Source organism: Oryx dammah, unplaced genomic scaffold (genome assembly GCF_014754425.2).
Source record: "Oryx dammah isolate SB20612 unplaced genomic scaffold, SCBI_Odam_1.1 HiC_scaffold_26, whole genome shotgun sequence".
NCBI classification, from domain to species: Eukaryota; Metazoa; Chordata; class Mammalia; order Artiodactyla; family Bovidae; genus Oryx; species Oryx dammah.
In genome coordinates, this window is record NW_024070210.1 from 14,879,678 (window position 1) to 14,902,130 (window position 22,453).

At 47.9% G+C, this 22,453-nt stretch overlaps 1 protein-coding gene across 1 annotated transcript; it reads left to right on the forward strand.

Moving 5' to 3' along the window:
- The first annotated feature begins 1,586 nt into the window (after nt 1-1,586).
- On the forward strand, nt 1,587-22,052 carry ANGEL1 (angel homolog 1). Its single transcript, XM_040226014.1, has 10 exons — nt 1,587-1,700; nt 3,845-4,423; nt 5,345-5,571; nt 5,950-6,019; nt 6,611-7,044; nt 9,336-9,462; nt 9,766-9,876; nt 18,571-18,640; nt 19,163-19,326; nt 20,106-22,052. The coding sequence occupies exons 1-10, from the start codon at nt 1,637-1,639 to the stop codon at nt 20,264-20,266; spliced, it is 2,007 nt and encodes a 668-aa protein (XP_040081948.1). The 5' UTR covers nt 1,587-1,636; the 3' UTR covers nt 20,267-22,052.
- Nucleotides 22,053-22,453: the final 401 nt, after the last annotated feature.

Here is a 22,453-nt window from a genome sequence, read left to right on the forward strand (position 1 = left end):
AGATATGGCTTCCCAGGTGGCTCAGTGGGAAAGAAACTGCCTGCAATGCAGGAGACCTGGGTTCTATCCGTGGGTCGGGAAGATCCCCTGGAGAAGAGAATGGCAACCCACTTCAGTATTCTTGCCTGGAGAATTCCATGGAGAGAGGAGCCTGGTGGGCTCTAGTCCATGGGGTGCAAAAAGTCGGACACGACTGAGCCACTAAATACACGCACACATACACAGAGTCTCCAGGTAAGTGCCTTGATTTAGGATCTGATTTGGAACTTCAACTTTAGGTAATCATTGGGACAAAATGGAAGGACATGCAAGGAAGGTTTATCTAAGCACATATTAAGGAAGTCAATCTGATCTGGGGGGCTCCTTAGGTAGTTATGTGCTAGTTCCTAAGAGGCTTCCCAATCTTCAGATTACCCCAGAGGCCTCTGCTTCATCTCTGGAGAAGGTAAGATAGGATTGCATGAAGGCACACACCGCCTCTAGAGCTAAGGGGCCAGGGTGGGAAGGCCACTGTACTGACTCCTCCTTCCTCCTTCCAGCCTTGCAGTGTTATGATGTACCCAGCTGGTCCTGGATCTGGTGACTCTCCAGAGGGCTTCCCGGAACAACCAAGGCACCAGTCCCAAATCGGAAATCGCTCGGCTCAGACACTGGGTACTGAAACTGGGGGTACTGAACGGTCGCTGCTCCTTTGCAGTGTGGTCGGGCAGGAGATGGAGAGTGGAAAAGGGGAAGACGGGATTAAAGAGGTCTGGGTAGCCCAGAGCTGGTGGAAGAACTGGCCTTCTTTTAGTGACATATATTTTATTCTGCCAACAAGGTTTATCTAGCCCCTACTATGTGCCTCGCATTGTCACAGACATCCGGAGGAAAATGAACCAACCAACCAGACTTGGTCTGGTTGCCTTTGTGGAGGGTTCCCACCTCCCTTTTTGGCTCCCTTACCAGTGGGACACCCCCTTTTCTTCCAAATTACGGGGGAAAGGGCCCGTTTGGAACAGGATGAGGCAGGAGACAAAATCGTATGTGCTGAAGCAAGGAATGGACTTGATGTGTGACCTAAATCTAAGCTGGGGAACAGAGTTAAGAAAAGGAGAAAAATGAAGAAGAGTTTTCTGTCTCCAATGTAAGCTGAGAAAGGCAAGATCACAGAAGTCATGCTGGGTGAGACCTTAAAGAGACAAAGTCTAGCCCCTCATTTTACAGACGTGGTAACCGATGGAAGGAATGGTTAGGTGGCGCACCCAAGGTGGACACCCAGTCAGGCGGCAGAAGTGGGAATAAAACCGTGGACTAGTAATAACACGACGGGGCCTGCAAGGAGGGGTTTAATGTTAAATGCCGGGCACCTGGTGCCGCCGCCGCTGCCGGGAGCCGGGCCCTGCAGGCTCCGCTCGGTTGCCTCCGCTCGGAACTGTCTCCCAATCTTGGCCCTGCGTGCCCAATAAAGTTGTTGTTGAAGCGCAGCGGAGTCAAGTGAGCAAGGCCGGGGAGGCGGGCGGAGCCGGGGAGGCGGGGCGCGGAGCCGGAGAGGCGGGGCGGGCCCGAGAGCGGGGCGGAGCCGGGGGCGGGGCTAGCGAAGGGAGACCGGCTCGCCGTGACGGAGAGAAGGGGCGGCGGGCGCGGGCGGCCGGCCATGATCGCGTCGTGTCTGTGTTACCTGCTGCTGCCGGCCGCGCGCCTTTTCCGCGCCCTTTCAGGTACCGGCCCCGCGTCCTGAAGGGCGGGTGCCAAGCCTCCGGGCCTGCCTTGGCGGGGCCCCCGCGGGGTCTTGGGCGGCGTGCGTTGCGCGGCCGGCCTCACGACCGGTTTATCTTGGACTCTGCGAGGCCCAGGCCTGGTCGGCGACCCTCGTGGGCGGCACCCCCCACCCACCTCCTCACGCCGGTGGCCTGGAGGCGTCGGGCCACAGTTACAACGTGGAGGCGGCTGGGGGAGGGGCGGGAGCACCCCTCTCCCCCACTTTCTGGCCCCGCGGGCGCGGAGAGGCTCCGGGGCCGGCTGAGTCACTTCTCGGGGGGTCAGGGAGGGTTGGCCCCCTTGGGGGCCGAGGCGAGTGCCCAAATTCTCCGTGGACAGGGGCCCTTCGGCCTTTAAGGGTCTGTGGACTGAAGACCTGGACTTGCTTTGTCTTCCCCTGGGTCGACTCCACAGTCGCCTTTCCCAGCTGTCTCTCTGCGGAGTCTTTGGTTGAAAAACAGCAGAATCCAGAGACACGTTGAAACCTCATCTTTGAAGCAATTTGCGCATAGACATGTCGTGGGTGGAGGCAGTGCTCAGCGGCGGCTTGGAGAAGAGTTACTGTTTAACTTTGCCGGGGTTTGCCCGGGCACCCCATTCCTGGCCTTTGACTTTTCCGAGGTTCTTAAGAGACCATCCGTTCCTCTCGGAGATCGCACAGCACTCCTGGACTTCTCTCTGGCATTTTAGGGGACAGGACAGACTAAGAAGGAGTTTTAGAATAGAATAATTTCTATTTCTTAGAAATAGGTCCAGCTGTGTGCATTCTATGCTTTTCCTTTTTGGAATTTTACATTTTGTGTGTGTAATATCTGTTACTTCATATTTCATATAAAACACTTAAAGTATGTACATGTATGTTTGTATCTGCCCACTAGAATGCAAGCTCCAGGAAGGCAGGGCTGTCTGTTCTGCTCACTGTATCTACTGCTAACATACTACCCAGACTATAGTAGGCACTCAATTCAGGAATCTGAGAATGTCTTGTGTATACATACTCTTTAGAATGAGGAACTCCACAGAAGCCATTGCTTTCAGAGAACCATCGCATATTCCTCTAACCATGTTGCTGCTATTTCTTGAGCTTTGTTAGTGTTCATAATGGCAGCCTTAGTGACCTATACTTAGTGACCTCTAGTCCAGAGGTTTCTTGACCAATAGCCAGAGTTTTGGCTGCCCTCCCACCCATAGGTGTGGGCCTCCCCCCATCCATAGGTACACACCTATTAACGTAGTCCTATTTGTGTATTTGGTTTCTACAGATTTTCTATCTTTAATAAAAATTCTGCTGAAAAACACAAACCACCACCAATCAAAACCTGCTAAATTTGAAAACTAGTAACCTCACACATATAAATCAAAGAACGTCTGCCATTTGGTATAAATAGAGGATGTTTCAAAGGGCAGTGAATTAGCGAGTCCCTGAGACTAAAACCAGCAACCCAGCACATAGGTTTAAAGCAGAATTTCCCACTCTTAGTACTATTGACATTTGATAGTTCCTTGTGGAGCTGTCTCTCATTGTAGGATGCTCACAATCTCTTTATCCTATAACCACTAGATGCCAGTAGCGTCCCCACAGTTGGGACGACCACTGTTCCTCCAGACAATGTGGAAATGTTCTTTGAGGGCAGAATCACCCCTGGTTGAAAACCACTTTGAGGTTTGAGGGACCTATGTCTTTCAACATTTGAGCCATTTGACATTTGACAGCCAACAGGCAAAAGAAAGTAGGTGGGAAAAACTCTAAAATTAGAGGCCCCCCAAATCCAAGCACAGTACTGTGGTGCAGACAAAACGTCCCCCAACCAACACACACTAAGTCATTTGTTTATATCATCCAAGTGCAGGAGACCCAGGTTCAATCCCTGGGTCAGGAAGATCCCCTGGAGGAGGGTGTGGCAACCCACTCCAGTATTCTTGCCTGGAGAATCCCATGGACAGAGGAGCCTGGCGGGCTACAGTCCATAGGGTCGCAAAGAGTCGGACATGACTGAAGCGACTGAGCATGCACGCACATGAGACTTGTATCAGAAGTTGAGAGAGGAGTGTGAGTTGAATGATGCCATCATCTTATAACGTGGTATTTTGGCTTTCTTTTTAGATGCTTTCTTCACATGTCGAAAAAATGTCTTCCTGGCGAAGAGCTCGTCCTCCCAGGTAGAAGGCGACTTTGCCATGGCCCCTCGGGGCCCCGACCAGGAGGAGTGTGAGGGCCTGCTGCAGCAGTGGCGGGAAGAAGGGTCGAGCCAGGTGCTGTCAACTGTGAACGATGGTCCCCTTGTAGATAAGGGACTCGCTGAGAGCAGCCTGGCTCTCCTGATGGATAATCCCGGAGAACAGGATGCTGCTCCTGAGGACAAGTGGTCCAGCAGGCAGCTGAGTGACCTGCGGGCAGCGGAGAACCTGGAGGAACCTTTCCCCGAGGTGCTAGGAGAGGAGGAGCTGCTGCCAGAGGTTGAGGGCCCAATGTGGGCAGCAGTGCCCATGCAACCCGGGCCCCAGTACACAGACTGTGCCGTCCTCCCCGTGGGTGCGCTGGCCACAGAGCAGTGGGATGAGGACCCCGCGATGGTGGCCTGGAGCATCGCACCGGAGCCTGTGCCCCAGGAAGAGGCTCCCGTCTGGCACTTTGAGGGTCTAGGGCAGCTGCAGCCTCCCCCAGTGGAAATCCCATATCACGGTGAGTCTTGACAGCTGGTTGAGCGAGCTGGGGCAGCGGTCGTCTTGGAGGTAGGCAAAGCTGTTGCTAAAGAGAAGGCCCTTTTGTGTGGAGCTCTGCTGCCACATTCTGGTTTTCTGAGACTTGCAGCGGCAAATCCAGAGGGGCCTTAGAGGTCATTTCATCCAGCCCTGTGGCCTTTTGAGATGAAGTCATCAAGGCTCGGAGAGGTGGCAGGACATGCCAAAAGTCACATAGCTAGGTAGTGGTAGGACTGAAAGCAGACCCTAGCTCTCATTCTCTGTGTTACTGATTGTCTGGAGGAACCTGGGGTAAGGGTGGAGAGCTCTCAGGGACTCCGCTTTCTCTGCCCCAAACAGGATAACTCCATTTTTATCTGTGTTACGTATTGGGCTTCCGTTAAAATCTGGAGAATGAGGGCTGTGCCTCACATAGATTTGCAGTCCACTCTACAGCTAGCTCCCTGCTCTAGGGGATATAGGGGACACTACATTTTCTGGTTCTGTAGGCCCTTCTAGGTGTAGAGGTCAGAAAACAGCCAAGGCTGAGATTACTCTAGAAATGTCTTTAATCTCAGATGACTGTTAGTGCATTCATCTGAGTGATTCCCCGGAGACCCATGACTTTATCAAAAGTGAGGAATTGCTGGCCATGTTTAGTGAACTTGAGTGTACTAAGTACCAGGTACTATGCCAGGTACTAGGGATACAGTGGTGAACAGGCCACTGGCTTTGTGGCACTTACTCTCTGGTCTAAGGCTGTCCTTAGAGTGTAGTTCAGATCACCACAGAAAGGGATGGATGACAGGGAAAATGAGAAAGGGAACTTTGTCACAGTATTGCTGGGCCAGGAGTAGAGACGGTGGGCCCTGTGGATAGCAGGGACTCAACCACGGACCTCTTCTTCCCAACCCCTTTGCAGAAATCTTGTGGCGAGAATGGGAGGATTTCTCCACTCAGCCAGATGTTCAGGGCCTGGAGGCAGGGGATGGCCCTCAGTTCCAGTTCACTCTGATGTCCTATAATATCCTGGCCCAGGACCTGATGCAGCAGAGCTCCGAGCTCTATTTGCATTGCCACCCAGACATCCTCAACTGGAACTATCGCTTTGCGAATCTCATGCAGGAATTCCAGCACTGGGACCCGGATGTAAGCGAAGGCGGGCAGGGAGGGTGGCATGGATGGGGGTGTGCCATCTTGCATTTGCTCCGGACACTGGCTGTTTCCCTCTGCCCTTAGAAAAATGAGTTCAGTGCCTCTCCATAGGTACACCCTCGCTAGCACCTTTAGGCAGGGAAAAAGACTTGAGGGATTCAAGGAGCAGGAAAATCGAGCTTCACTCGGGGCCTGTTCTTTGCTGGAGTGGCAATTGGGGAAGAGTCAGCCCCCAGAGGAAGTGTCAGTGTGGCCCAGCCTGAGACCTACAGCAGCTTCCCACGTGGCTTCAGCGTCCGCTCCTGGGGTGGGAGTCGCACTGCGGTGCCCTCTGTTACCCTGGAGTGACTGGTCTCTGTGTCGTTTCCCCAGATCTTGTGTCTCCAGGAAGTCCAGGAAGATCATTACTGGGAGCAGCTGGAGCCCTCTCTGAGGATGATGGGTAATGCCGCTCCCTGGCACGTGTGCCAGTCTTTTTTCCTCCCACCCTGTCTGCCCTCTATTGAACACCCCATCTCTTCCTTCATCTCAGTAAACCCTCTCACCTGTGAGCTAGCTCCCTCCTGTGGAGTAAGAAGAAAAACAAGAGTCCTGAAGTTTTAAAGTGGTTCTGACATACATTGCCATTTATTTACATCTATTTACCAACTCTCTGAGGCTGAAATTATTACACCCATTTTATAGGGAGGAGACTGAGGTTCAGAAAATTTGAGTGACTAGCTCAAAGGTCACAAAGCTATAAATAAAAAAGCTCATAGCTTGTGGAGCCTGGACTCCAACTTGTCTTACCCCGGAGTCCATGCTTTTCCTGTCAGACCCTTCTGTCCCTCCTTCCCCTTCTAGCTGCACAGCCATCTGGTTACCGCTGTAAGGGAACCTCTGCAGAACCCAGGGATGTGTCAGGGCACGGACTCCCCATGTTGAGCAGCGGGAGCAGTGCACTGGGCACACACACCTGGGCTGCTGGCATCGGCTGGAGGAATGCAGGGTTCAAGGACTCTGACCCATCTCCTTGGCGGGGTGTTCCTTGCAGGCTTTACCTGTTTCTACAAGAGGAGGACTGGGTGTAAGACAGATGGCTGTGCTGTCTGCTACAAGCCCACGAGATTCCGTCTGCTCTGTGCCAGCCCCGTGGAATACTTTCGGCCTGGCTTGGAGCTTCTCAATCGGGACAACGTGGGCTTAGTGTTGCTGCTGCAGCCACTGATCCCAGAAGGCCTGGGGCAAGTCTCGGTGGCCCCCTTATGTGTGGCAAATACCCACGTCCTGTACAACCCACGGCGGGGCGACGTCAAGCTGGCCCAGATGGCCATTCTCCTGGCTGAAGTGGACAAGGTGGCCAGGCTGTCAGATGGCAGCCACTGCCCCATCGTCCTGTGTGGGGACCTGAACTCCGTCCCTGACTCACCTCTCTACAACTTCATTAGGGACGGAGAGCTCCAGTACCATGGGATGCCAGCCTGGAAGGTGAGATGGGAGCAGCCACTGCGGGCTAGGTTTAGAGGGGGATTGGGGTGCGGCATGCAGGGCTGCTTCTGTGGCAGGGACCCAAGGGACTCCCCTGCTGCCTCCCTCCTGCTTTCTCGTGTCCGGTTGATAGCTCTGGTACCCATACCTGGAAGTTGGGAGTTCCTGAGTGCCTTTGGTATACTGGAATCCTTTCGGGTTTATCATTAATTTATGTTTAGTTTACAAGGACATAAGTAAATGCACAGATGTACACAAGTACATCTCTATAAGGATTCAAGCATTATTACATGACTCAAAGGGGAGATGTGAGAAATGGAGGTAATAAAGTGGGCTTAAGACCAAAGCCCGCTCTATTACCTGCATTTCCCACGTCTCCCCTTAGAGTCTCATAATAACTGTTCAGGGTTTGGTGGTGGTCTTCCAGGTCATTTTCTGTACAGTTGCAGTGCTACCTAAAACTGCTGTGGTGATGTAACTGTCATAGTCTCTATTTATTAATCACTTACTCTGCCAGATGCTATTTTAAGCACTTTACCTACGTTAACTCATTAGTTTCCACAAGTTCTATCATTGCTTCTATTTTATAAGTGAGAAACCTAAGGCATAGAGAAAGTTAGGTCATTTACTCTCTATAGTTTGTGCAGGTCCTTAGTGGTGGAGCCAGGATTTGTAATCAGGTGGTCTGGCCCCAGGGCTCTTGCCCTCCAGTACTGTGCTGAGACTGCTTCTAATGGCTGATATCTAATCTTTTGTATGTGTTTATAAACATGACATATTACTGTATATTTCATTTTCTAGCTTTTTTTTTTTTTACTCAACAATGTACAATGTACTATCTCATTCCTATTGACTGCTGAATCTTTATAACATAGCTGTATTACAGTTTTATTGTGGTTCATTTAGCCCTGCTGAGGAGCATTCAGCTTGTGCTGATTTCTTTATATGTCACTTAATCTCCTTGTTTCTTTCTTTTGCTCCTGCTGATCCAATTTGTTCCTTAACTTTTGGCAAGGCGCAGTGGAGAAAGGACGTAAGATGACTGAATTGTTGTCGAGCCCTTTGGGCTTTTATTTTAATGAGGTTACTTAAGTGCCAGCGATGTCCTGGTTGCCACATGCAAAGAGGAAGGCATTATCCTGCCAGGAGGCTGCTGTTGTTACCAAGGGGCTCAGGGAATGAGAAGTAGACTTGGGAATGGCCTCCCACATGGCAGCTGCCGTTAAGCAGAGTGATTCAGAGCACTCATTTGGAAGCCAGACAGTCCTGCATTCAGATCCCTGCTCTGCCACCTTGGCCAAGTTACTTCCCTTCCGTGAGCCCAGTTGGCCTCATCATACCCTGGGGAATAGGATGAGACCTACTTCTGAGGGTCTTCTTTGGTGGATTCATTAAAATAATGCACACAAAGTGTTTTCCAGTTCCTGCTTCAAAGGGAGCAGTCAGTAATTGGTAGTGGTTATTGTTGTCAAGATTCTTAGTTATCTGTGGTATTATTATCCCATTCAATAGGAGAGGATATTGAACCCAAGAGGTGTTAACTGAGTTGCCCAAAGTGACGCAGCTAGTAAATGGCCATTCAGTTGAAGGTGTTTCCTTCTGATGGCATACTGAAAGTGTTTGTCCTTTGCGGGCAGAGAGATTATCTCCCCAGCACATGGCTAGTGTCTTGGACCTAGTTGGCATTCAAATATTTGTTGTTTGTAAATGAAATAAAGGGGATTTTGCTACACGCGTTGGAGATGTGCAGATGACTGATGCTGCCGAATGTTTCCCCTACTACGTTCTGCCCGCTCCCAGGCTGCTCATGGGCTTTGACCAAGGATGGTGGCGTAGATACGGTAAAGTGCTTTGGTGCATTTCCCATTTGGTTTGACCCTGTGATTTCCCAGTAATGGGCTTTAGATGCTAGACTTCGATCCAGAAGATCCAAAGATCCAAATAAGCCTTTTCCTGTGGCAAATTAAAGTCCTTGAAAGTGGATTCTCCCTGGCAGAGTAGTGTAGATTTTTCCAAGGTGAAATTTAGGGGACCCTGTGTTCACATGGTTCTTTTCTCTTTGTTTCACAGACCTTATTCTCTTTCCCCTTATCCCTGTCTCATGGACATTTCAGTGTTTCTAATTAAAAAAAAAAAAGTTTTAACTAGTTCCTTATGTTTAACTTTACCCTGAGGGACGTGTTTTGTATGTAGTGTGACTGTGTGTGTATGTTTGCCCGTATGTCCCCAAACACGGGCTTCTTTCTTTCTCCGTCTCGGATTCCTCATTGCCGTCTGCTCTTTGCTCGTAGGTATCTGGACAGGAAGACTTCTCCCATCAGCTTTATCAGAGGAAGCTGCAGGCCCCACTGTGGCCCAGCTCCCTGGGTATCACTGACTGCTGTCAGTATGTCACCTCCTGTCATCCCAAGAGCTCAGGTGAGCACGTGCCATCGTCTCGGTTGGTGTCCCTCCCTGCCCATTTTGGAGGAAAGCTGGCACCTCATTGCCAAGAGAAAGCATAATTCCCTCAGTTCTCTGAGCACATTTATACGTTTCGTCGTCCTCCTCGTGGTCCCCCAGTGAAATGGACAACTGTCCATCATAGCCTTTGGAAAATCTCCTCGTCTTCAGGGCCAGACTTGCTCTGTTTCCTTGCACTGGAAGCTTCTTGGGATTGAGAAGTCCCAGCACGTGGCTCCTCTTCCTTCCTTTCACTGTATGGCTTTCCCTGGTTTACAGAGAGACGCCAGTATAGCCGAGACTTCCTGCTGCGTTTCCGCTTCTGCAGCATCGCCTGCCGGCGACCTGTGGGACTAGTTCTTCTGGAAGGAGTGACAGACGCTAAGCCAGGTAACGGGAGCTCAGCTTGTTCCCTGACTTGTCCAACTAAGTCAGCTTGGTCTTCTTTCCTCTTCACTTCTAATGTTTGTCAGTTATGTGGATTTTTAGTCTTTTATAGGTGTAATTCTTAGATATCAGCTTCTGGTAAAAAATACACTTAAGGGGAAGGTCAGTGAGGTTCACTGGCCATGTGCAGTGTATTGAGAACATGGACTAGGAATCAAGAGACTTGGGTTCTAACCAGCTTTGAGACTTTGAGTATGCCAGAAGCTTTGTAAGCTAAAGTTGCTAATACATACTTAGCATGTGTACGGAGAAGGCAATGGCACCCCACTCCAGTACTCTTGCCTGGAAAATCCCATGGATGGAGGAGCCTGGAAGGCTGCAGTCCATGGGGTCGCTGAGGGTCGGACACAACTGAGCGACTTCACTTTCACTTTTCACTTTCATGCATTGGAGAAGGAAATGGCAACCCACTCCAGTGTTCTTGCCTGGAGAATCCCAGGGACGGGGGAGCCTGGTGGGCTGCGGTCCATGGGATCGCACAGAGTCGGACACGACTGAAGTGACTCAGCAGCAGCAGCAGCAGCAGCAGCAGCAGCAGCAGCATGTGTACGGCATATATAAGAGAGAAAACAGACGTGAAAATCGTAAGGTGACAGTACTCCTGGTTTTAGTAAAAAGTTACTCCTACTGAGAACTTTCACATGGTACATAGCAGAATACATGCAGAGAGACTCGTCTGTGGGGCCGTGTGTGAATCTCAAGAAGGACCGGCAGGGTGCATTTCCTCATGGTGAGGCACGAACCTTGAGGCACAAAATCAGAATCTCTTGTTTCATCAACAAGAATAGGATGGCACAGGTTGTGAAATGAAATTGCCTGAACCCTTTTTGTCCAGAGAGGCACTGGAGGAAAGACTGATCAAGGAATCAAGCCATCTTTGTATGAAGCAGTCTGTTTAAGTGGCAGGGTGGAGATGAAATGCTTACGGAGCTACACATTTTTTTTTGGCTGGGAGACGTAAAGGTTAAAAGGACTCACACAACCCTGTGTCATAAGGAAAATGCCCATTACTTGGAATGCAGATCCAGAGGATGAAATTTAAGCTGCTGAGCTCAGGAAAGAAGTGGAATAAAAAGTGAAAAAAATCACTTAAAATGAAGCCAAAATTAGATGCAGCACAAGAGAGAAGAGGCATTGCTGAAAACAAGACGCAGAGGCCAGGAGAAATAGAAAGTGCCAGAGAGAATATGACAGGAGTGGAAGTTACGGAGATTGAATATGTACATACTTGGCGTTTACAAAGAAGAAAGCCAATATCATGGTACAAAAGGAATATTTAAAGGTAGGATATAAGGAAGATTTTCCCAAGATGAAGAGATCTGAATCTTTGGATTGAGAAGGATATACGACATCTCAGGGAAAACTGAGGAGAATCAACAGTAAGACCTCCAAATGAAGTTAACAGAAGTCAAAGATGAAAGCATCTTTTGGACAAAAAGAGTGGGATACCTTTTTTTTTTTTTTTTAAATCGGGCTACCTTTAAAGGTAAAAATAATTAGGTAGGCTTCAGATTTCTTAAAGTTAACATTCAACTCTAGAACACTGGAGAGTAAAGTTTCCGGGGAAGAAGATATGTCTCAAGAGTTTTATACTCAACCCAAACTCTTTCTTGAAGAAAATGCTAGAAGAATAACTTAAGATGACCAAGCAGTGACTGAAAAAACTGTAGTATTAACAAAAGGACTGGTGGTAAGCAATGAATTCATTGTTTTCTTGAAGGAATTTAACTTGCATTGGCATTTTACACAAAGAAGGGAGCATTTCAATGGCTTGGGTTTTTTTTTTTAATTGCAAAGCTAATGTATTATTACAGCAGTGGTGATAGCAATAATAACTGTGTGCAGAGCGACTGGCGTGTGCCAGGAACTGGGGTAAGTGCTTGTGTCAGTTGGACTCAGGCAGGGAAGCTGTGGATGAGTGTTTTAAGAATTCAGAATCCTCAAGTTAAACTGTAGTATGATCCCACATAGGTAATTCCATGTTAAGAATAGATTGTTTTTAAAAAATCAGTACTGTACTTGAAACATAAAATAAACATTTTGATTTAATAACAAGAAAAGAACTTTAAATACATACTGACAATCACTTTGTAAGTAGAATCATTATGTAGGGGGAAAATATCCAGTTCACTAACAGTGCCCAATAATAGCAGTATTTTCAAAATTGAGATTAAATTTGAGTAAACACACCCATCCTCCACAAACCGTGAACGTGCCTTTCTGTTTGTTCAGTACCCCCATCCAGGGCTGAACAGGCTCCTGAGTCTAAAAAGCTACCATCACTTTTAGGAGACCATGAGTAGAAAGATGAGTTCAGTACCAGGAGATCGTTGTGTGTCGTCTTTTTTTCTGGAGGACTTGTTTAGATGTGCTATCAAATAATATTTCCAATCTGGCGCCAGAGTCATCCAGCCCGGCTGTGCACAGTAAAACTTGCCAACTTGACTGTGATACTGACTTTAATGGGAAGCATCTCAGTTGCAAGAGGAGCTCAGTGGTAGGCAGTGACGGTCTGACTTTCCCACAAGTTGACATTGCATGGTGCTAGTGTGTTCTACATAACACGTATGAAAAAAAAGAAAGAAACATTGTGATTCTCACGCTCCCTCATTCTCTCTTTTTGAGGGAATACTTCATAAGATGGGAATCTAAATTTTAAGTCCCCCTCTTATAAATATTTTAAATTATTAGTGGTTTCTTCTTTCCAGTATGGTTCTTAAAGACACCGAAAGGGGTTACTATGTTTTCTTTTTCATGAGCACTTGCATATTTCCATTTATTTACAGAGCTTTGGGTCTTTTAACATGCAAGAATAAAGCGTAAGCCTAGTTAAAGGCATTCTAGGAAAAAAACCAGTTGCTAATAGATGACTTTTGTAAGACAGTGGATTAACTACTGTTTACTGGAGAAGGCAATGGCAACTCACTCTAGTATTCTTGTCTGGAAAATCCCATGAACAGAGGAGGCTGGGAGGGTGCAGTCCATGAGGTCGCTAAGAGTCGGACATGACTGAGCGACTTCACTTTCACTTTTCACTTTCATGCATTGGAGAAGGAAATGGCAACCCACTCAATGTTCTCACCTGGAGAATCCCAGGGACGGGGGAGCCTGGTGGGCTGCCATCTATGGGGTCGCATAGAGTTGGACACGACTGAAGTGACTTAGCAGCAGCAACTACTATTTACAAACTGGCCAGATGGCCACAGAGCAAAGGCTATCTGATCAGGTTTTGAACCAGGAAAATTCAGAATCCAGCTTTTGGACTGGCTTATTTCTGCACAACTTACTATCCTTTTCGCAGGTATTTGCAGACCTTACTTTCTCTGCTGCTACCAGTGCTGAATGGTCCAGGAAGCTGTCTTAATTCAGATGGGGGCAGTTGGGGCCGGTGTGCTCATGAGGCCTGGTAGGGCAGGCAGAGGTCTGGGTCCCATGTAACTGCCAGAGCGGTGCTGTGTGTACACAGAGCTGCAGGGGGAGAACTTGCTCCTGAGAGAACCAGTTTTCCTTTCTCTTTGGTTTTCTTTTCATGTGCTAACAAAAACAAAAACACTTGAATTTTTTTTTTTTTCTTCTGTTTTTTGTTCTCACACTTGTATGAGGTTTTGGTAAGAGTAGAGGTCTAGTTTGGAAATTAATTTAGTCCATTGTCTTGCAGGCTCCAGTATTGCTAATGAGAAGTCTGCTTCTATTTTGATTCTTGATCCTTTCTTTGTATGTCATGTATTTTGCCTCCCTGAGACTCTGGTCATTGTCTCTAATCCCTTGGTTTCTGAAATTTCATGATGGTTTGCTGGTAATTTCTTCAATAATTTTCTACTTTCTGCTTCCTTTTTTTGGATTTCCTTTTAATTGGATATGGGCTTCCCTTGTGGCTCAGCTGGTAAAGAATCCGCCTGCAATGTGGGAGACCTGGGTTCGATCCCTGGGTTGGGAGGATCCCCTGGAGAAGGGAAAGGCTACCACTCCAGTATTCTGGCCTGGAGAAGTTCATGGACTATGTAGTCCATGGGTTCGCAAAGAGTTGGACACAACTGAGCAACTTTCACTTAATTGGATATGGTTGTTGTTTAGTCGCTAAGTTGTATCCAACTCTTTGCAACCCCATGGACTGCAGGATGCCAGGCTTTCCTGTCCTTTGTTATCTCCCAGAGTTTGCTCAAACTCATGTCCATTGAGTGAGTGATGTTATCTAACCATCTCATCCTCTGTTGGCCTCTTCTCCTCCTGCCCTCAGTCTTTTACAGCGTTAGGCTCTTTTCCAATGAGTCTACTCTTTGCATCAGGTGGCCAAAGTGTTGGAGCTTCAGCTTCAGCATCAGTCCTTCCAATGAATATTCAGGGTTGATTTCCTTTAGGCTTGACTGGTTTGATCTCCTTGCAGTCCAAAGGACTCTCAAGAGTCTTTTCCAGCACCACAATTCAAAAGCATAAATTCTTCAGTGCTCAGCCTTCTTTATGGTCCAACTTCACATCCATACATGACTACTGGAAAAACCATAACCTTGACCATAGGGACCTTTGTTGGTAAAGTGATGTCTCTGCTTTTTAATACAGTGTCTAGGTTTGTCATAGCTTTCCTTCCAAAGAGCAAGTGTCTTTTAAATCTCATTACTGCACTTAATGTCCACAGTGATTTTGGAGCCTAAGAAAATAAAATCTGTCACTGCTCCCATTTTTCCCTCTTGTATTTGTCATGAAACAGATGCCATGATTTTAGTTTTTTGAATGTTGAGTTTTAAATCAGTTTTTCACTCTCCTTTACCCTCATCAAGAGGCTCTTTAGTTCCTCTTTACTTTCTGCCGTTAGAGTGGTATCATCTGCATGTCTAAGTCTGTTGATATTTCTCCTGGCAGTCTTGATTCCAGCTTGTGATTCATCCAGCCTGGCATTTCACATGATGTACTCTGCATAGAAATTAAATAAGCAGGGTGACAGTATACAGCCTTGTTGTACTCCTTTCCCAATTTTGAACCAGTCCATTGTTCCATGTCTGGTTCTAACTGTTGCTTTTTAACCCACATACATGTTTCTCAGGAGACAAGTCAGGTGGTCTGGCATTCCCATCTCTTTAAGAATTTTCCACAGTTTGTTGTGATCCACACAAAGGTTTTCATGTAGTCAGTGAAACAGAAGTAGATGTTTTTCTGGAATTCTCTAGCTTCTTCTATGATCCAACGAATGTTGGCAATTTGATGTCTGGTTCCTCTGCCTTTTCTAAGTCAGACTTGTACATCTGGAAGTTTTTGCTTCATGTACTGTGGAAGCCTAACTTGAAGGATTTTGAGTATTACCTTGCTAGCATGTGAAATGAGTGCAGAAGCAGAAGATATTAAGAAGAGGTGGCAAGAATACACTGAAGAGCTATACAAAAAAGATCTTCATGACCCAGGTAACCATCATGGTGTGATCACTCACTTAGAACCAGATATCCTGGAATGTGAAGTCAAGTGGGCCTTAAGAAGCATCACTATGAACAAAGCTAGTGGAGGTGATGGAATTCCAATTGAGCTATTTCAAATCCTAAAAGATGATGCTGTGAAAGTGCTGCACTCAATATGCCAGCAAATTTGGAAAACTCAGCAGTGGCCACAGGACTGGAAAAGGTCAGTTTTCATTCCAATCCCAAAGAAAGGCAATGCCAAAGAATGCTCAAACTACTGCACAATTACACTCATCTCACACGCTAGTAAAGTAATGCTCAAAATTCTCCAAGCCATGCTTCAATAGTACATGAACTTCCAGATGTTCAAGCTGGATTTAGAAAAGGCAGAGGAACCAGAGATCAAATTGCCAACATCTGTTGAATACTTGAAAAAGCAAGAGTTCCTGAAAAACATCTGTTTTATAGACTACACCAAAGCCTTTGACTGTGTGGATCACAGCAAACTGTGGAAAATTCTTCAAGAGATAGGACTACCAGACCACCTGACCTCCCTCCTGAGAAATCTGTATGCAGGTCAAGAAGCAACAGTTAGAACTGGACATGAAATAACAGACTGGTTCTAAATCCAGAAAGGAGTATGTTAAGGCTGTATATGTCACCCTGCTTATTTAACTTGTATGCAGAGTACATCATGAGAAATGCTAGGCTGGAGGAAGCACAAGCTGGAATCAAGATTGCCGGGAGAATATCAATAACCTCAGATATGCAGATGACACCACCCTTATGGCAGAAAGTGAAGAGGAACTAAAGAGCCTCTTGATGAAAGTGAAAGAGGAGAGAGAAAATATTGGCTTAAAACTCAACATTCATAAAATGAAGATCATGGCATCTGGTCCCATCACTTCATGGAAAATAATGGGGAAACAATGGAAACAGTGAGAGACTTTATTTTGGGGGGCTCCAAAATCACTGCAAGATGGTGACTGCAGCCATGAAATTAAAAGACGCTTGCTCCTTGGAAAAAAGCTATGACCAACCTAGACAGCATATTAAAGAGCAGAGACATTATTTTGCTGACAAAGGTCCATCTAGTCAAAACTATGGTTTTTCCAGTAGTTATAGATGGATGTGAGTTGGACTATCAAGAAAGCTGAGCGCTGAAGAATTGATGCTTTTGAGCTGTGGTGTTGGAGAAGACTGTTGAGAGTCCCATGGACTGCAAGGAGATCCAACCAGTCCATCCTAAAGGAGATCAGTCCTGAGTGTTCATTGGAAGGACTGATGTTGAAGCTGAAGCTCCAATACTTTGGCCACCTGATGTGAAGAACTGACTCATTGGAAAAGACCCTGATTGAAGGTGGGAGGAGAAGGGGACAACAGACAACGAGATGGTTGGATGTCATCACCAACTTGATGGACTTGAGCTTGAGTAAACTCCAGGAGTCGGTGATAGACAAAGAAGGCTGGCATGCTGCAGTCCATGGGGTTGCAAAGAGTCAGACATGACTGAGCGACTGAACTGAAGTAACATGTTGTATGGTAAATCTCGATACATGTTAAACTCTGAACTTTAAAGGCAGAGCAAAGACAAGTTTTAAAATATCCACAGGGAATTCCTGAGACTTGGCCATATATCAAACTACCAGTAGTTGTGACACGTGGGCTTAGTTGCTCCGAGGCACGTGGGACCCTCCCGGACCAGAGATTGAACCCATGTCTCCTGCATTGGCAGGCGGACCCTGTACTACTAAGCCACCAGGGAAGCCCTGTTCCTAGTTTTGTTTAGTGTTGTGAGTTTTGTTTTGCTTTTAGTTTGGGTTTTTAATTTCTTTTTTGGTCATAAAGGAGTGTTGAATTATGTCGAAGGTTTTTTCTGTCTATTCAGATGATCATGGTTTTTGTTCGTCAACATTCTATTAATTGATTTTCAGATGTTAAACCATTACATTTCTAGGATAAAAATACTTGGTCATAGTATAAAACAATTGCTAATTCAGATTTTCTTCTTTTTCTTGAATAAGTTTATGTAGTTTTTGTCTTTTTAGGAATTTTTCCATTTTACCTAAGTCATCTAGCTTGTTGGTATACAGTTTTTAACTGTATCCTTATAATTTTTAAATTTCTGTAAGGTTGGTAGTGATGGCCCTCTCTTTTAATCCTGGTTTTAGTAATTTGAGTCTTCTCTTTTTCTCTTGGTCAGTCTGTCTTAAGTATTGGTCAATTTTGTTGATCCTTGTTATTCTATTTTCTTAGTTTGGGTTGTTATAACAAAATACTATAGATGAGTGGGTTATGAACAACAGAAGTTTATTTTTCACTGTTCAGGAGTCTGGAAGTTCAGGGCCCAGGTGCCAGCATGGTCTGATTCTGGTGAAGACTCTCCTCTGCTTGCTAACTGCCAACTTGTTGCAGCTACACACAGCAGAAAAAGGATGAGACAGCTCTCTGGGATTCCTTTTAAAAGGGCATCAATCCTATTCATGAAGGCTTTACCCTCAATGCCAGGTTACCTCCTGAAGGCCCTACTTCCTAAATGCTATCCCATTGAGGATTAGGATTTCAACATATTTTGAAGAGACACAAATATTCAGTCCATAACACTTACTAATGTCGGTTGTTGTTGTTTAGTCGCTAAGTCATGTCTGATTCTTTATGACGCCAGGAACTGTAGCACGCCCAGTGGGACCTGTAATAATATTCCCTCTTTCTCTCCTGATAATGGTAATGTATGTGTTCTTCTCTTTGAGTATGTGTGTGTGTATATATAGGTATGTGTAAGTATGGATGCATATATGTGTGTAAGGGTGTGCATACATATGTATATGCATACATATTGAGATATGTGTAAATACACAATGGATTGTCTGGGATAAAAGATTCTAGAGGAATACACCAGGGATTTGGTAATGTTGGTTGCCCCTGGGGAGAGGAATTGAGTGGCAAGGGCCCAGAGTAGGAAGACTTTTTCACTGAGGTTTTTCTCTACATTTTTTTTGTAACCATGTGACTGTTATTACCTATTCTAAAACTTAAAATGTAAATTTTTTAAAAAGTTGCTGAACGAGGGAAGAGATGTCTGTGTTAGAGGCCCCTGTGGGTCTGTTCCCTGAGGTTCCTGACTCCGGTCCATTGTTTTCTTCTCCCTTCCTGTTTTCTCTTTCCCTTTTCCCTTCTGGAACGATCCAGTCAAGGATCTGACCCTCCTTCCCTGTCTTTGAATGATAAAATTCCTCTCTCCGGTCTTCTACAGAGCGACCTGCTGGCTGGGCTGAGTCTGTCATTGAGGAAGACACATCTGAGTCTGAGCCAGACGTCCCCGGGTAATTTTCTTCCAGTTCCCTCTGCTTGGATCCTAGCCCCATTGAGGTGTATTAGAGAGGCTCCTTTTGGCTTTCCTGCGCCTGATTTGGGGGAATGCTTTGCTGAGCTTTCTCTTCCCCCTAATACATGATAAGGTTATGGAGGAACATACAGGTGTGCAGAGGCCAGAGGCGACCCACCCAGGTTCTTAAAAATGAAAACCCCGTGCACGTTTCCTTAGGGAGTAAGGCCTCACAGAAGAGCCTGCTGACCCACAGACAGAGGCACGTGAGGTATATATACTTCACCAGGTAGCAAGAGGAGGGTGGGGGATAAGGAACATCAACAGGGCTGAATATAAATGTGTCTGTTTCTAGGCTGATTTTAGCTAAGACTCTCCGTCTCTGGTTAGCATGGGAAGGAACTTGCTGAGGTTATTTGGGCTCATCCATTAAAAAGCTTTATAAAATCCACAGAGAAGTGACCTTGGGAGAAGATCAGTAGTGTTTGCTGACTGGTTATTGCCCCCTCTACTCCTGTAGGACTGTGGGCACCATCCAGCACTGCCTACACCTGACCTCGGTGTATACTCATTTCCTGCCCCAGCACGGCCGCCCGGAGGTCACCACAATGCCCCTGGGTCTGGGAACGACAGTGGATTACATCTTCTTCTCAGCCGAGTCCTGCGAGAATGGGAACAGAACTGGTAAGCCTAGTGGATCCTGGATTCCCAGACGCCACCCCCAAGAGTCTCTGGGAGCTAATGGTAGGTCAGGCATCTGATCACATGACTTGGGCTGCTGCGACCTGCCTGGCAAAGGAGCAGATCTCATACCTGCCTGATGCTGGTCATCCTCATCGTACTTCCCTTAGGCCCTTTGCCTGGCTTCTCTTTTTATCTTTGTAGCAGAACAAGCCATCCCTCCTTTCTCAAAATAGAGCACCTGGAGGTGATTGGATTTGTTCGGTGGCAGCTGGCTAGTGAGGGTCTTGGACAAGCCATCCCTCCTTTATCAGAATAGAGCACCCGGAGGTGATTGGATTTGTTCAGTGGCAGCTGGCTAGTGAGGGTCTTGGTGAGGTTAGAAATCCAGCTTCTTGTCTTCTTGCCCCTCACTGTAGTCACAGTGTGGCAGTCTGTCAGCCCACCTATTTTCTTTAAAGCACGTCTCTTACAGTGTTTGGATTTTATGTTTAAAAATCAGATTTTGCAAAGAAACTCTGGGTTTCCGACTTCTCTCGGAAAGTTGGAAGGTCTTATAATGCTGGGCTTGGAGGGGCATTCTCTAGTTTGCTACAGCCCCCGGACACACTCGCTCCCTTCACTGACATTATGGAGCATCCAAGAGGCCGCAGGAGGTGAGAGGGAGGGTGGGCGGCCGAGAAGATGCAGCGTCTTGAAGGTGAAGCTCCTGCAGACCCCCTCCTGCCCCGGGACATGTGGTGGTGGCCGCATCGCCCACCGGCCTCTGCTCTGTGCTCCAGATCGCAGGCTGTATCAGGATGGAACCCTCAAGCTCCTGGGCCGGCTCTCGCTCCTCTCTGAAGAGATCCTCTGGGCTGCCAACGGCTTACCCAACCCCTTCTGCTCTTCAGACCACCTCTGCCTACTGGCCAGCTTCGGGATGGAAGTCACCGCCCCATGACGGGCTCCCAGGGGAAGAGCGCGTCTTCTCTTCCAGAAGAGCTCACCGGATCAGAGACTGTGGAAATATCCCACGCTTCTGGAAACTTAGATCCAAGAAACTTAACGTCCCCTCCCTGCCCCCTCCTCGTTCCCTTCTCCCCCACGGTTAGATTTTCTCCAGGCCTGTCCACATTCTCTGCCTGTGGTCCCTGCCCTGCCCCAGCCTCTTCCTAATCCTGTGCCACATGAGGGGGTGGCCCCGGGAGAGGCACAAGCGGGGGGTCCCCCCTTCCTTCCATGTATCCAGCGCTCCCCACTGATTTTTTATTACCAGGGTTGCGGGAGCTACTGATCTCCTTGATTATTTGTTTTCAGGCCATTTCTTGGTGGTGCCTTCTGACCCAACTCTCTCCCTGCCTGAGACCCGTGGGCACAGCCCTCCTGCAGACACACACATATTGAGACGCGCTCTTCTGTGCGGTCATGCCTGTCTCTGACCAACCCCCTTGCCACACTGGGGCCGTGGGTCATGGGCCCTGCTCTCCCTTTATCTTCTGTTTCATTAGGCTTTCATCTGGCCAGCCAGGGGGTCCTCTTCATCAGGGCTCTGGAACAAGTGGGCCCCGCAGACTTGGGTGCACTTCCGGTCTTTGCAGCCTCTGAGCCTCCTGCCCAGAGTGCCCCACCAGCCTGCGTGCTTCCCCCAGGGCTTGTCCTTTTCCCCAGGCTGCCCTGTGGCGGGTGGAGGGTCAGTGGGCAGAGAGAGTGATTTGAGGTTCAGAGCGCTTCAAGGCTGAGGAGAAAGAACTGTCAGGAAACTCTGGTCTCCCTGGAGGACCAGGGTGAGGGTGGGAGTCCCGGGGCGGGAGAGCAGGCAGCGGACTCGAGACCTCAGGGACTTGCCCCCTTGCCTCACACACCTCAGCTGCAGCTTTCTGTTCCTCTCCTCCCCCTGCTTTTTACTGTTTGCTGCCTACCACATTCCCTTCCCTTTTTTTGCCCCTAGAAAAAAGCCCGAGATTGAGCCCAGGCCAAGCCTTCTCAGTAGAAAGGTGGCCTTGGGCACAAGTGGCCTGAGACCCGGACGTGGCGGTGCCTGAGGGTTTGCTCCAGCTGGCCCGGCCTCTGCTGCTCGTTGTCTCTGCTTTCCCTCTCTCTGGCCCATTCAGGGGGCTCCCTCGCCCACACGAGTCATCTGCAGACCTCAACCTTTCATTGCTGGGCATGGCCTGGGGTGTTCCTGGCCAGCTCCCTCCTCACACCTCCCGTCACTCAGAGTAGCTGAGTGACCCTGCAAATGTGGCCCCCAGAGAGGGACTGGAGGATATAGCAGAGAGAGGCTAAAGTTGGGGACAGTTAGCTGAGGTTCACATTTTCTCCTTTGTTTTTTTTGAGAGCCAAAGACCCAGCTTGGATTCTGCTGCTGCATTCATGGTTATAAGCTTTCCATACCTCAGTTCTGGGGAATTTATCTCTGCGTGTATATTTTTAAGCATTGTTTCCTGGGTACTGGGCATGTGCCTGTCTGAGCCCCAGGCCCATCTGTCCATACCCCACCATCCATTCTGGCTGTCTCTTCCTGGACATCTGAGGCGGTCTCCTTGGTTCCTAGAACTAGGGCCCGTCAGCTCTTCTCTTCTGCCAGGCAGTGTAGTTTAAAAATGGCTAAAGATGGCAGAGGGCAGGAGCTTGATAGATAATCTTCTCCTTGTTTTCTTACTTGTTTCTGTTTTGGAAATGAAAGGGGGGTTTAAATGGTCATTGGAATTCTCTTTTCCAAATAAAGGTTTACCTTTCCCCCCCAACTGTTGGTTATTTTATTAGGATCCCGAAGGGCATGGGGGAAGGGAAGGCCTGGAGAATGAGCTGGGCAGAGAGCAAGAGATTGATCTGGGGTGGGGCCTCTAACCCTACATCTAGACCACAGAAAAGGGTTGTCATCTCCCCCAGGTAACTGAGTGGATGCCCACTGCTCTGAGGCCTGTGGGAGGAACAGGGCCTGCGTGCAGCCTCCTGCCCTGACCTTCAAAGGGTGCAGCTCTCCATCCTCTCCCAGCTCGAGGAGAGTGGTCCATTCAGCTGCTTTCATTCTTATTCCATCTGCTGCCCTTGTCCCTCCCGCCTAGTCCGAGCAGAGGAGGGTCTGTGGCAAAAAGCAGGACGAGAGACGTGGTTTCCCTGGTCAAAGCTGTGGCAGCTGCATGAG

Bases quoted from the DNA above. Each gene is read 5' to 3' on its own strand.
- ANGEL1 (XM_040226014.1), top strand. From the start codon at position 1,637: ATGATCGCGTCGTGTCTGTGTTACCTGCTGCTGCCGGCCGCGCGCCTT. The intron at 7,045-9,335 runs GTGAGATGGGAG...CTTTGCTCGTAG, and splicing joins ATGGGATGCCAGCCTGGAAG to GTATCTGGACAGGAAGACTT. The intron at 9,877-18,570 runs GTAACGGGAGCT...GGTCTTCTACAG, and splicing joins AGTGACAGACGCTAAGCCAG to AGCGACCTGCTGGCTGGGCT.